The sequence below is a fragment of the Lagenorhynchus albirostris genome, chromosome 5, assembly GCF_949774975.1.
Source record: "Lagenorhynchus albirostris chromosome 5, mLagAlb1.1, whole genome shotgun sequence".
Taxonomy (NCBI): Eukaryota; Metazoa; Chordata; class Mammalia; order Artiodactyla; family Delphinidae; genus Lagenorhynchus; species Lagenorhynchus albirostris.
The window spans coordinates 58197744-58213292 of record NC_083099.1 but is presented as its reverse complement, the minus strand read 5'-3'; the positions used below and the strand labels follow the sequence as shown (position 1 = coordinate 58213292).

Here is a 15549-nt window from a genome sequence, read left to right as displayed (position 1 = left end):
AACATTGTGACAATGACCCAATCAGGATAAATGAACCTAAAAGCATTCTTGGAGGAAAAATGGGGTATATAGAAAAGAGAGGTCATATTGGTGTCTGGAATTTAAAGACTGGGCCAATGAACAGAATTATTCATCATTCTTATTTTGGGCAGTCTTATTTTTGGAGGTCCCATTTCCCATCATATCGAAAACGTTAAAATGTACTTACAGTCCACCTTAAATCAAACAAGTAATTTTTCTTATCAAAGAAATTTAAAGATTATCCTTTAAAGGATACTGAACAGGTTCATATGATTTAAAGGGTACATTTTCACATAACTATAAAAGTTGAGCTGTATGAGATTAGTTGACATTTTACACTTTGTTGTGTTTACTTAAGCACTAATTTCAATCTGATGAGTTTGGTTTTCTGTTTTGGATGCAGTAATCTTTAAGGTCTCAAACAGTTTTGTGGCCCTTGGCACAGTGTCGTGAGTGCTTGGTGGATATGGCGATAAACCTCAATGTCTTTATTCCCACATCCTGTTTAGCGCTCAGAAATGGCCATTTCACTGTTTGCCCTCCTGGCAACCCTTCCCCATGAGCTATGTAATAGGTTTCATCACCTTCTGAGATTAAAACTCCTCATAGCTTCAGTCTGAAGCGATTTCAGAATTAAAGCTTTTGTTTAAGTGCTTGTTTTCAGAGACAGTGCCCTCACCTTTCTTCCTCCTCCATATTCCTAGTGCTTCTATACACCTAAGTGCTACTGCGATAGAAATGATTTGCTCGACAGTGCTCTGAACATAAAGGAATTCTTTGATCACAAAATGGGACCCCCTTTTCATGCTTCCACACTCCAGACAGCCGATCCGAAGATGTCATTCTCATAAAAAATATGACCAAATGGTTATCTTCCACTGTTTATTTTGGCCTTCATGACTGATAGATGGCGCCCTGATAAGTTGGCATGGTGAGATTAACACAATACCTGTCCCTCTTATGTGAAAAATATAGCACTGCACTCAGAGACGAGGTAAGTGCAAAGTTCCTTACATGGCACAGCATCAATTTAAACTGTGGAGTGTTGGGAGGAGCAAAGGAAGGAGCAGAGAAATCTTAAGATGGTGGCCAAAGTCCGGGCCTTCAGATACGTGCAATTTCTGCACTTGAGGACCTAATTATGCCTGCTTGCAAACTGCGTAGAAGCAAGGTATGACATTTCATGTGGGAAAGAAAAATCTCATTAAAAAGTCTCATTAGGGGCTTCCCTGGTGGCGCAGTGGTTGGGAGTCCGCCTGCCGATGCAGGGGACGCGGGTTCGTGCCCCAGTCCGGGAGGATCCTACGTGCCGCGAAGCGGCTGGGTCCGTGAGCCATGGCCGCTGGGCCTGCGCGTCCGGAGCCTGTGCTCCGTGGCGGGAGAGGCCACAGCAGTGAGAGGCCCGCGTACCACAAAAAAAAAAAAAAAAAAAAAAAAGTCTCATTAGGTATTTATTTATTCTATAAATACATATAAATTCACCATCTTTTTTTTACTCCAAATCTCTCCACATCAGCCGGGAAGCATTTTTTGTTTCCACAGGGCAAAATGAGCTCACAGTCATTGTGCTTCATCTAATATCAGCTCTAGCTAGAACTTGTCATTGTGGAAATAAATGAGGAGGGTTTCTAAGCTATTGAGCACTGAACAGCCAGTCTAGTTCTATGCAACATAGTTCACATTAAAACATTTCTCAAGTCTTAGTGAAGAGCAGTTCATTCACTATAGAAGATAATAATCTGATAATTTCAGAAAATGTGGACCTACTGTTTTACCTCACCATCCATGAGAAAGGAGGAAAGCCGCTGCCTAGGAAGTTCACTAAGCTTAGCCTTATTTGTACTTAACCTTGCCGTGTACCATGTGACTTTTCTTTGAGCGACAAGTTTTTCTAATTATGCTTTCCGTAAGCGCATTTTGTTCTTTGTGCACATTCTGGAGGGAGTGAGAGATAGCTAGAAATGTGTTATGAAGTAGGGAGAAGCTGTACTGGATGGAATTTAACATTCATCTCAGGGAATCCGCATCATAGAAAAGTCCCACATGGATAGTCAACAGTTGTCCGTACTTTAATGAATCAACCATGGTTATTAAATACTGTCACAAGACTCTCCGAACAAGTGCTTTCCAGGTTAAGGTGAATATGAGTTGAAAACAGAGTTCGTTTTGAAACCAGTGTTCCTCAAAGTATCTTTACAATTTTACTAAAAAGTTGTACATCATGGACAATAGAAAGAATGACTTTTGAAACAACTTTTATACGTAGATGTAATCAAAACAGAAACTTTGACTCTAAGCCAATTTAATTCTTCTTAGCAAATAAGTGCAAGTCACACATCATTAAATAAAATGAATAATAGAGCACTATTGACTTCACCAGCAGTGAACAATTTTGGTGTTTTCTCCTCTTTCTAGTGTGGAATAGTGGCGAGAACATGTATCTCAGAGTACAATTTTTTTGAATTTGTAGGCCATAATTACAACTTTTCAGATATGTATCCTTGGGCAATTCAGCTGAACTGTTTGAGCCACTCTTATCTATAAAATGGGGATGATCTCTTCTTTCATGAGCTTATTTTTAGAGAAGAAACAAGGAAGAGTATGTAGAACACCTAGCTTAGTTTCTGGTACGTAGCAGAGGTGCTCAAAAATGTTTGTTAGTAGATAACAAAACTTTTGCTAAGTTTCAGTTTTCAGTCAGCCTTATCCCTCTTCTGGGTATATACCCAAAGGAAATGAAATCAGGATCTCCAAGAAATATCTGCATTCCCATGTTCACTGCAGCTCTATTCACAAGAGCCAAGATATGGAAACAACCTAAGTGTCCATCAACAGATGAATAAATTGTGATATATATATATATGTATATATGTGTGTGTGTGTGTATAAATACATGCAATGGAATATTTTTCAGCCTTAAAAAAAGGAGATCCTGCCATTTGCAACAACATGGATGAACCTGGAGGGCATTGTGCTAAGTAAAATAATTCAGACACAGAAAAGAAAAAACTGCATTTCACTTATATGTAGAATCTAAAAAAGTCAAATACATAGAAAGCAGAGAGCAGAATGCTGGTTACCAGGGGTGAGGAGGTGGGGGAAATTGGGGAGATGTTGGTTAAAGGGTACAAACTTTGTTATAAGATGAATAAATCTCGAGATCTAATGTACAGCATGATGACTATAGTTAATAATACTATATTGAATACTGGAAATTTGCTAAGAGAATAGTTTAGGTGCTCTCATCACGCACACACACAAAAGGTAACTATGTGAGGAGATGATACGTTAATTGGCTTGACTGTAGCAATCATTTCACTATGTATATCAAATCATCATATTGTAAACCTTAAGTATACACAATTCTTATTAAAAATAAATTCAAGCGGTCTTGATACCTTTTGTTGGACAGCTGGGTATAGGGGCTGGGGTAGGGAGCTGCAGGAAAGGATTCCTCCCCACCTTCTCTTGGCTAAATATTATATGCATTTAAGGTCCAGAACATGATGTTTAAAAGGTCGTAATAAGTTATTTTGTATGCCAAAGACTTCCCCATAATAAAATATATGTATGCATACACACTTTAAATCATTCTGCAAATTGAGATTCTCTAGATTTCTTAAATTAAGGGCACATATCTATTCCATTTCTTAGTAAGTTTGACACCCATCTAACAATATGCAGTTCTTTGGATTTTTCTTCTAACAAATTCAAAACAGTCTGAAACCTGAAGTGCATGAAAGTGTGAAACCTAAAGTGTTTCAAATACTACAATTTTCCATTTATTTAGTGGCTACTTGGTCCATCTCAGGAAAGAGAGACATTATGCTTGAAGAACAAAGTCAGTTTACAACAATGTTAACTCAAAGTCACTCTAACCATTTGGAAAATAAACAAAATTTTAGCAATTATTTGCTGTGAATTGCTTAGAAGTACTAAATATCAATGCCCATGTGAATTACTGGTCCAAGAAAAGCCCAGACTTACCTTTTGCAAGGTTTATGATAGCTGAATGCAAAACCAGTTTGCTTCTAGCTGAACTTCACTTTTAGGTTCTAGTCATCAACTGACTTGGGAAAAAGTCTGTCCACACATACAAACACATTCATACATGTATGTGTACACATATATTTCTGCTTAAAATACAAGCACATAATTCTTCATGCTTAAAGGAAGTTAATATTTAAACAGGTATTTCTCTAATATTCATCACTTTACTGGGACAGAAAAATTGGCTTTTAAGGCATAATAGTTTCAGGTTTTTAGTCAACTATACTTAGTCATTATTGACAAGAACTCAAATTCAGCTAAATTTTGATTATTAGCAACACTGGTGTGCTGTTAAGTATTAAAAAGAAATGGCAAAATATAATTATCACAGTTTTTTGTTTAACATATAGTACACTAAGGATTGTTTGGACACAAGTCAAAGTAATAGTTTTTTTTAATAAACAGCGTGACGTTACAGACTGCAAAGTTAAAGTAAAGCAGACATTGACAGTTTCTGATGAGCATAAACAGTAAGTGCAGTCACAGGCCAAACTTCTTGCCAGGAACAGCAAGACTGGGGAGAGGTCTTAAATTTAGTGACACTGTATTATTCTATATTCTCAGTACAATAACACATGCACTTGCTGTGTCAAATACTTTTTGGGCCATCATTAAAAGAACATTTAAAAACATTTTCCTCCTAACTAATGCAGTATACCACAGGACTCCAACTCATTGAATGACAAAATATAGTGAAATAGATTTGCTACAATAAATCGGGCTAAAGAGGGTGACGGGAACTCCTTTTTGAAGCTTCCAAAGTCAACAGTTGATGTATCAGTACTCTAATTTTGGTAGTGCCACATTCCCAAGATGTTACGTTCTAAAAGCATACATTCCTTTAGATTTTATTCAATCCAATAAAGTCTGAGGACTGAGTCACACTGAAACCATTAACTGCATTAGAAACTGGTTCCATAGCCAAAAACATTTCTACAAATCAGATGAAGGCCAAGCTGTCCAGTACTCTTAGGAACATAAATCTGATAAGAGGATTTTTCTTATGAAATCAGTGGATAGTGACCACATTTGGAAATTTATACTAGAATTAAGGAGTTTAGCCTTATTAAAGACATTCTGAGAAAATAATAAAACAGTGAAGGTTTTCTGCCTCCTTGCTATCCTAGGATTAACAAAAGAATCACCTAAAAGTATACATGGCTCTTAGCATAACCACAAAATTATTGTAGTGAGAGATTAAATAATGTTTTAGATAGATTCATAAACTTAATTTAATGCTTACAAAATGCATTACCCTCCCCATACTTACCAACATGAGGACTGGAGTCTACTGTTGGTAGTGAAAATCAGCTACCAAACTACACTAATATGTACAGTGGACTGATTTTACTTTTTTCTTCCCTGCTAAAACTCTTAAATGTAGTTGTGTAAAAATTAAGTCGTTAAGATTTTCTTATGGCTCGTAACTATCACTTTATGCTACCTAGCATGGCTGAAATATGAACATATCTAAAACCAAGCAAAAGGAATGGCGCTGCATTGATAAAAAGTGCAAAACCTTACTCAATGGAGTACTTGAAGGAAATAAGCTTGTTTAAAAACTAACATCCCAACTTGGGAAACTCCTAATCAATTTTAAACTCTTCTGAATTTTAGAACCTTGATGTTTACACCTTTTATAAAGGAGGCCTCTTGACTAGGGCTAGCAAGCACTGTGTATACAAATAGAAATGTCTGCAAATATACACACACCAATTTCACTAATAATAAAGAAAACAAAACTAATTTCAAATGCCGAATTCAAGAAGCCAGTACCATGAACCTCCTGGCACTACTGCCTTTTCCTAATGATTGGAGCAAAGATTAAATTTTAACACAAATTTTTTCTTAATGTCTCCAATGCCATTAAAAACAAGGCATGCCAACTCTGACTTTATAAATTTAAAATACAGTGCCCTGCAAATTTCTGTCATATCAGAGCCGGAAGTACTGAATTATTGACTCATCTATTTTTTTTCCTTATTAACCTTCTGAGGTAGAGTTACCCATCCAATTTTATCAGGACCATAGTTATCGTAAGCTAAACACTATATTCTTTTCAGAAAGTGAAAATAACTTTGAAGAGAAAAGAAAAAAGGCTTCCCAGGCCATGGCACATAAGATACATTTACAATTTTTAATGTAATAATTAAAAAATAAAAATGGTTTGTCTTTATATTTTAAAAAACAGCCCAGCTGTATTATTCTCTGTCACCAAGAATTATTGATATTGTCTGAGGATTCTATCAGTGCTAAATTATATAGTTCAGCCTTCACAATCCCATCCTTGATGAAGAGTTAATTCCCTCATGTACGCACAATATACTCTCACAACTTGCAGCCATCTCTTAGTGCCCGATCTGAGCAGGATGGATATGAAGGATGTAATTCATTCAAGCAACTCCTCCCTCCACATTCCCCTCTTCTCAAAAACATCTGAAGTATGAAAGTTGTTTTTGAATGGTAGAAGCACCACAATCCATAACACCACATATGGTCTTTAAACTGAAGTATTTTAGTGATGTCTTGGACATCAAAATCAATTTTTAAGGTGGATTTTGAATGTGTGGGTCCAGCCCAGGTCTGCAGTTTGTGCAGATACAGAAACAAAAGGAACTTATAACATTCAGAAAAAGTTAACTTGCTGATTTTAAAATAATGCTGGAAATTAAATTTCTTCAAAAATTGGCAAGCATGAGCTACTGGTCATGATATGAATTAAATGGATTTACAAATCATTAAGAAACCCAAGTTTATGTACTGTGAAATTTCCATGGTGCCTTTAAAATAGGCTGCTCATAATTTTTTTAATAAATGCCAAATCACTAGATTTTTGATGGAAAAAAAATACAGATGGACTGTGTTTTACCTATTTGAAAATCACCAATCCATTTAAAATAAAATCCAAGAGGGTATATACATTCTAATCAAGTAATTGATTATTTTCCTGATTAATAAGAACTACACTTTACACAAAATACTTTATCAGCAGCTGTTTTCTTCAAAAAACCAATAGTCATAGTTTCACAGTTGAAAAAGTTACACATTAAAATATTTTACAATTCATTGTATATTCACCAGGTTCCCATTTCCTAAAGGGCTTGTAATATAAAGCAGATTAGAAGGGAAAAACCTCAAAGTTGATTACTTTGACACTAAGTTTTACAGAGGACACTAAGAACCACAAAAAGCTTAGGTTCTATCGTAAAATAGTGACCAAATTCCATTCTTCTTTAAAAAACCCAATTAGAAACATCTTTTTAAAAAACCAAATTCCACAACATGAGTAACATTTTAAATTAACAGCATTCTAAAAATCTTCAAAATAAATGATTTTATATAGCTGAGAATGATAAAGTTAAAGCATGATTTTCAAATAGTTGATTATTTCTTGCTAGAATGTGTTTAAATTAGTTTTATTTTCTTTAAACCTGATTTTCTTCTTTTCTCCAAAATAGTCATTGAAGGAAATATTGCTCAAGTGACCAAATGAAATTGTTGAGCCAATACTCAGTTATACCACATTCAATGACAAGGATGGTCAGCCATAGAAACTGACCAACTGGAATTGATCTCTGATACTCAAGTACCTGGAAGTAGCTATATTATCACTGACTTGAAACATATCCTAGTCACCCCATGTAGCATTTAATTCAATTTCTGGTTCCTTGCCTTCTGAGTACTACCTATCCATTTTCCCTTATTTTTAAGGTTGTTTACATAAACTCTGCTTGGATTTGTTTGAAATGTACTTTGCATTTAGCTAGTTCATTTAATGTATATTCTTTATAGAATTTGTCTACATTTCTTCAAACGGAATTAATTTGGTTGTAATAACTTAAAAATAAACGTAAATGATAAAAGTTATGTGGCTTGTATTTTAATGGTGGAGAGGTCCTCGGGGAAGGGGAACTATCTGGACTGATGTGAAAAATGCAAAAATTGTATAAACTTTGTGCAAGGAAGCTCAAAGCTTTTTTGGCACTCAGTAAAACACAGTTCTCTGTTAAAAACTTCAGATTCCACCATCAAAGCTTCAGATTTGTACCATTTCACTGAGTTTTCCTGTAATTAATCCCTGATATAGAAAATACTGGGATGTTAGTATGTATTAACTGAATAAATCTAAAAGACACTAATTGTTAATCATGAAATTTTAATGTTATGAAATCTGTATCTGCAAAAGAATCTATCTGGTCTCCTGCTTAAGACAAAGTTTAAATTCTTCTTAACTATTCTAAGACAGTTTAGGGAAGTAAGTTCCCTAAATAAGTTCCCAAATTTATTTTTCTTGCTGGCAATATTATGTACATGCTTTAGTGAGGTACCTAAATCTCCAGTAATTATGCCCTTTAAGGGTTCTAAAATAGTCAAATATTAAGAGTATTTGTATTAGAGTCCCGTTCACTATTCAAGACTTCTACTATAGGTAACTGATTTCATAAATGAATATTTTTTAAGTGATGCTGTATAAAATGTGCAGTCTTCATAAAGTTGTACTCCAATAATATGCCTAGTCTAGAAAACTGTCAGTAAATTATTGCACTTTTTCTGGTGTGGCACCTGGACATTTGCTAAAGCTATGTCCTAGGGCATTAATCATTCATTTGAAATACTGAGTAAAATATCAGATTGTAGAGTGATAACTAGCCTTAGCCCCTACATCTTGGGTTAATGTTTTTCAAAATGTTTAAGAATGTATCCTGTGCTCAAATGCAATTTAATAAAGTTGGAGAGTGAGTCCTGACAACTCGGAAATGGGACATGATCTTAAAATGGTTTAAGGCCCTAATTTTATTATGGAGATACTGAATAAATAGGCTAAAAAGGTAAAAAGTTCATGGTTTCTATTCCCCCTATTATAAAGTATTATTCATGAACATACCTTGGTAGAGGGGTTAAGCAATCAGGAAGATAGTCTAAATTGTGTTAATTTTGGTAACTAATTTCATATGGTTGAGGCATTCTCAACTATAAAAGAGGATGGAAGATGGGGGATTCAAGTGAAAACAAGAAAATAAAAGGAAAGAGGAGGAACTTTCATCTGTTTTCCTTAAGTAGTTATACACCAGTCATTGGTATAAATGGGATAGTGCCTGAGCCTCACCCACAGATCAAGAGAAACGCTGACCATGCTGCTACAAACAATAAAAAAATTTGGGGTGCAAAACAATGCATGACTATGGGACAGATCATGTAAATAAAGAATATATATTAATGATAGTTTCTATAATATAAATAGCCTTTAATAAAAAAAATAATCTTTTTAATAACATTAATACTCACTTCTATTTTCTGGAAAACATGCATGAAAAATGTATTCAATTCATTGCAAAAGGAGAAAAAAAAATCTAAGGTGAATACTGTACAATTCTGGAGCAAGAATTATTCCTGCTCGTTCTTTCTCTATGATGATTATTTACTTTGTGGGAGCCCAGAATTTCCCTGGGAAATAAGAATCAGATTCTTGTAAATACTGTCCAGAAAAAAAACCCCAAAACACCACCTTATAACAGGTCTCATTTGTGACTGCTTCCCAAACTTTGCAGATAAGACCCCAAATCATCAAAAGGTTTGATTTATTAAAAAGGAAAAGTCTCTGATGAAATCTCAAGAGTCCCTTACACCCCAAGCATTTTTCTTCATCAAACAAGGAGTCAAAAACCCACTTCAAACTATAAATTGAACAGCAATGGAAAAATAAAAATTTTCATTATTTTCCAATCTTAGTGTAATTTAACATCAAACTCCAGTTTACTTGGACCTAATGCAATAATAGATTTTGTTGTGTCCACATTTCAAAACATAAAACATTTGCAAGACAAAAAAAGAACATCATTCTTTTTCCTTCTCCATCATTTCTATATATTTTGGGTTTTTTTTTGTTTTGTTTTGTTTTTTAAAAAAAGATACAAACAATCTTTAAAGTTTACCTTTTTTGGACTTAAGGCATAACATGAAATTGCGCATTATTCTAAAGCTTAATTTTGAAATGAACTATTTTAGTGCTATCGAACCCTGTTTGCGTTTACATTATTTAAATTATATAGTATTTTATTTCTGTTCCTGTTGTAAATTCTAATGCTGTTCATGGATTGTGCAATTCCTATGCAATCAGTCTTTGCCTGTTGACAGTTATTAACAGTGCAGTATAGAATCCAGATACTGAGCTTTCAGTTTCTTAATCATTTCAGTTCAAAGCATGCTGCTTAATTGTGTGGAAGATCCAATCCATTTTTGTTGTCCAGCCACCATGATGTGCATCATTCATTTGTTTCATGAAATATTCCAAAGCCTCCTGCTCAGTTTTATCTAAAGCTAGGGTCTTTCGAATGTATGCAATATCATCAAAAGACTGTAGTTCTGGCATTCCAGAGCCAAGCATCATTGAGAAAAGATTTATGAAGAGATTGGCATGCTGCCGAATAGCTAGATAAGCCTTGTAACACATCTCCTGAAACCTACAAGTAATAAGAACAGTTTGGTTAGTATGGAGTAAAACGTGTTAATACCTTCGGGTCTCTGCTCAAATGTCACAAAGTTAGAGAGGCCTTCTTGGACAAAACTATAAAATACAGCATTCTTCTCCCTACTCCTCTTACCAACACTTTCTGTTCCCTTTACCTGACACCAGAATGTGAACTCTGTGAGTCCATAAGCACTTTGTTTACTGCTCTATCATCAGCCCCTAAAAGAATGCCTGGCACATTAGCAATTTAATAAGGATTTATTAAGTGTATGAACTAAAGTATGTCCATACTAAAGCCTCTAGGGATTAGGTTAGGTTAGGGCCAGGACTGAGTTATAGATAAAAGAGAATTTTATAAAAGGTTTTTAAAAGTACTTTAAGGTTTAAGATAGACTAATGATACCCCATATGGTGGTCAAGAAAAATTATGAATAAACATGGTATTGATGGTTGACTGAATTCCTCAGATTGTATGACTAAAAAGTGTTGTTTGAAGCACTATACATGATTTGTTAATAAAGAGAAGGTGGAATCCAATTTTTAAACGGCAGTGAACAAAAACTTTTAATGTACTATGAAGTTTAAGGATCACTTTCTTTTTAGGCCTTAACTAAATCAATAAATTAAACTGGTTTTTCTTTCCATTTCCTTCACAGCATTACACAATAAATAAATAAAAATAAACACAATAAAATATCCAGTTTATGCTACAATGTTAATAAAACATTTATTTTTAAATTGCTTGAAAAATATCGATTGTTTTGGTAGAGCAGCAAGAATTCTTTATTTTGTGCTTTTGATGTCTTGAACTTACCTCTCAAATTCTCTTGTCTTTGTGCATTCTTGGGCTCCTTTACTAATCACTATTAAGAAATCTTGTGTCAAAACAAATGGCACACGCTCCCGTTTATAACCAAATTTTTTCTTCTTGTGATCCAAAAAGTGTCCAAAATCTATATGAAACAGCTTTCAAAAATAAGAAATTATGTTATAGTTTGACAAATGCAGAAATACAATGTCCTGAATTAGTAAATTTAAGAATGTCGAGGGACTTCCCTGGTGGTCCAGTGGCTAAGACTCCGTGCTCCTAATGCAGGGGACTCGGGTTCGATCCCTGGTCAAGGAACTAGATCCCACATGCCACAACTAAAAGATCCCTCATGCTGCAACTAAAGATCCTGCATGCCACAACTAAAAGATCCCACATGCCGCAACGAAGATCCCGCATGCCACAACTAAGACCCAGTGCAGCCAAATAAATAAGTAAAAAAAAAATATTAAAAAAAAAGAATGTTGACACATTTAAAAGAGGAAGCTATTACTTGTCCATCATCTTTAACCATGATGTTACTATTGTGACGATCTCCAATTCCCAAAATGAAGGTAGCAACACAATATCCAGCACATGAACGTGTAAATAGATCGATGGCTGCATCATATCTACAAAGAAGAAATAAACACCTTTGAGTTAGTATGGAAATACAGAATGATCCAGTCCAAACTGGGAAAAGATGGTCAAAGTTTTTAGTAAAGTCTGTATTAAAACAATGAAAACAATCACTGACATTAGGGGGAGGAAGTAATTATGTTTGAAGATCTGAGGAACTCTGGGATTCTCAAGTGTTCAAAGGTTTCTAAGAAAATTTCTAGATATTCTCTGACCAAAGCGTAATTCTTATTATAGTGAAAAAATACTTATGTCATTAAAATAAATTTTTTCTAATCATTTTAACAATGAATTAGGAGTAAAATTTTTAATTTTAATTAATTTAACCTTAGCTTTTAAAAAAAGAATAAGCACTAAGAAAAACACATTTTAGATTCTTAAGGTGAATGTACAGGATTTCACCAAATTATAAGCAATTCTGATCATTTAAACTCAATAACCTCAAATATTTCAAAGGTTGAACATATCTTTTTCCAATGTAAATACAGTTTTTTTTTTTTCTTTTCTGGTCTAACTCAAAGAAATATACACAACCATTAAAAATCTTGTCTATCAGATACAAACTTCTACTAGCATAGAAAGAAAAGAATAATAAACTCACATTTCTCCCTTGTTCTTGTCTTTGAGCCACTGATGTAGTGTGTGGCTGTTGAACTGCAGGGCACCTTTCAGGCCTCCTTTACACTGAATTTGCATAATAGTGTGAGAATTTCTCACCACCTCAATAAGTCCCACACAGTCACCAATGGACAGACAACCATAAGGTAACATTCTGAAAAAGGAACAAGACTGCAGTTAAATGATGGGATTTTAAAACAGCAAATATTTTATCTTTTTTTTAATGTGAAGATCTAATTGGTTTTATTAGGAGATTGATGAATCGAGCATCATTCCATCTAGCAACTCGAAGGGCGCTCCCTAAAATAGCAAGGCTAATACAGGAATATTCTATTTGCAAATTTTTCATGCATGACCTTTACTCCTTTAACCTAGTTTTACTTTTCTTTTATTACAACATGACAAATATTCCTAGAAAAATCAAATTATCTGCCATCATTTATTATAACCTCCAACTGTGAAAGCATTTAATTGTATATGAGAAAAGCATGAAGAAAATTATTGTGGCTATTCAAAGTTTATAAACATTTATGACTTTAAAAATAATGGGTGAATTTAAAGATGTTTAACTGACATCTAAACAATACCTTAGGGTAGCAGTTCTCAAGTTTTTGGTTTCAGGACTCCTTTAAACTCTTAAAAATTATCAAGGATACCAAAAAGCTTTTATTTATTTGGGTTCTATCTATTGACATTAGACATTAAAATGGAGAAAATTTTAAAATTAAAATATTCATTAATTCATTTAAAGTAATATTTATTACTCATTTATATAAAAAATACTATCTTTTACAAAACAAAAACCCTAAAAACAAAAAAAACTTAGAAGAGTGACATTGTTTCCCATTTTTTCAAATTTCTTTAATGTCTGGCTTAATAGTATGCAGCTGGCTTCTCATGAATGCTTTTGTATCCAATCTAATGCAATGTTTTGACTGAAGCATATGAAGAAAATCTGGCCTCGCACAGATATGTATTTGGAAAAGGGAGTAATAGCCTTTTTCAGATAATTGTACATATTTTTCTTTCCTACTGTTCCAAAACTTGACAAGAGATAGTTTCTTAAGTTGCAATGTGGAATGTGAAACCATAACAGTAAACTTTTCATACTCTGTTACATGAAGACCCATTTGTTTATCTTGCCTCTGAATGGAATTTCTACCCATATATGACTTTATAATATCCTATATTGGTCATTTGGAAGATATTAGTTCACTGAGTTATGGAGATCTTCCAAATGTTGATCTCCTTTTCATTATACCAACTAAAAAAAATCACAATTGTTAACATTATCACTGATCTCATCAGAAAAGTCTTTAATTTTGGGGAAGCTCATAGCAGTAGATACAAGGTTTTCAAAATTCTAATTTTTACTTGAAAGCTTAAATTTGATTTTTGACAACAAATACTGTCAGTTGTTCTCCCTGAAGAGTCTCATATTGTTCATTTTCAAGAAAATGTTTACCAAATATCCATGTCTGAATAATCATAGCTTGTCTGTTAGTTATTCTTTAAGTAAAAATGATGTTCCATGATAAAAGCAGTTAGTTTAGCCCACAACTCAAATAACCCACCAATGATTTTTCCTTGATACAACCATACTTTGGTGTGCAGTCGAAGTGCTTTATGGGTATTTCCCATTCATCACATGTAATATTAAAAAGACATGTAATCAAGGGTAGAGATGTGAGGATTTAAAGAGACAATGGAAAAAAAGCACCTAATACGCCCATTGGCACATAAGTACTGAAGTATGGTTTTTCTTGCTCTCCTGTTCTCATATGCTACTGTCCATTCTTTCCACCTTTCCTGTACTTCCTAAATTCCTAAAAGAGTAACAGTCTAAACTTATTTTTCTTTTCTCACTTAATTCCTTGTAGCTTAATTTCTATCACTCTACTGACTCAACTCTTCTTAAAGCTAACCATGAATCATCAAATCCAAGGCCTTTTTCATAGTTCTTATAACTCCTGAAGCACCTGATACTGTAAACTGTTTGTGAATCTCTCCCCTTTTCTGGGTTCTGTGAATCACTTACTCTGGTCTTCCTACCCTTTTGACCATTTTCCTTGTGGAATCTTTTCTTCTATCTGCTCTGGTAAATAAAGGAATTTCTTAAGGTGGTACTCCTGAGCATTTTCTCTTAATTTTATTACTGTTGAACATGCTCATAGTTTAAAGCGTTACATAGTCCTACAAGCTTATTATTAAAGATATTAAACTTTATAAAAATTTTAAATTTACTTAAGTTAAATTTACTTAATTTTAATTTTACTTAAGTTAAAATTTAAATTTAATTTTTAAATTTATATTTAATATTTATATTAAATATAAATTTAAATTTACTTAAGTTAAAAAACGTAACAACTTTCCAAAGATACAACTTACTTTCCAACGATCTAGCTCATTTAACTTTAGATACTTTTTTGTATAGCTCATTTAACTTTAGATACTTTTTTGTATAGCTACTAATTTACAATTAAATATTGTAATTACCAGAGTTACAGACAAAAGTACTTTTGAAGAGGGTGGACTTTGCCTGAATTTGCAAAGGGACAAGTAAAAGAAGGATAAAATATTAGACACAAAAATGACTAGGAGAAGATGTGGCAGGATAGAAAACTTGGAGATGATGCTGATAACTGGGAAGGTTGGGCAGAAACCAACAAAATGGCAAAAACTTTAAGATTAGTTGCTTTCATAAATTTTGCTGAAAAACTGACTCAAGATTAGAGAATTTATAAAGTTTTAGAATTAGAAAACTTATATAATGAAAGAAACCTTCTTTTAAACTCTTTAACTTCTGAATAAAAAATGGGGCCTTTTGTGTCTCTTGTCTCCTATGTCCTGTTCCTAAATACAGTTGGCCCTCTATAACTGAGGATTCTGGATACTCAGATTCAACCAACTGCAGATGGAAAATATTTGGGGAAAAAAATCCAGA

General features: G+C 33.7%; 1 protein-coding gene across 1 annotated transcript in view; it reads right to left on the bottom strand.

Annotated features, from left to right (window-relative positions):
- Positions 1-2069: 2069 nt before the first annotated feature.
- PIK3CA (phosphatidylinositol-4,5-bisphosphate 3-kinase catalytic subunit alpha) overlaps positions 2070-15549 on the bottom strand; it is a 115780-nt gene continuing 102300 nt past the window's right edge. The window contains exons 18-21 of the mRNA XM_060150031.1: positions 12589-12759; positions 11863-11980; positions 11355-11506; positions 2070-10532 (exon numbers count right to left, since the gene is read on the bottom strand). Of these exons, the coding sequence (XP_060006014.1) occupies positions 10262-10532; positions 11355-11506; positions 11863-11980; positions 12589-12759 (712 nt within the window). The 3' untranslated portion in view covers positions 2070-10261. The remainder of the gene's footprint in view (positions 10533-11354; positions 11507-11862; positions 11981-12588; positions 12760-15549) is intronic.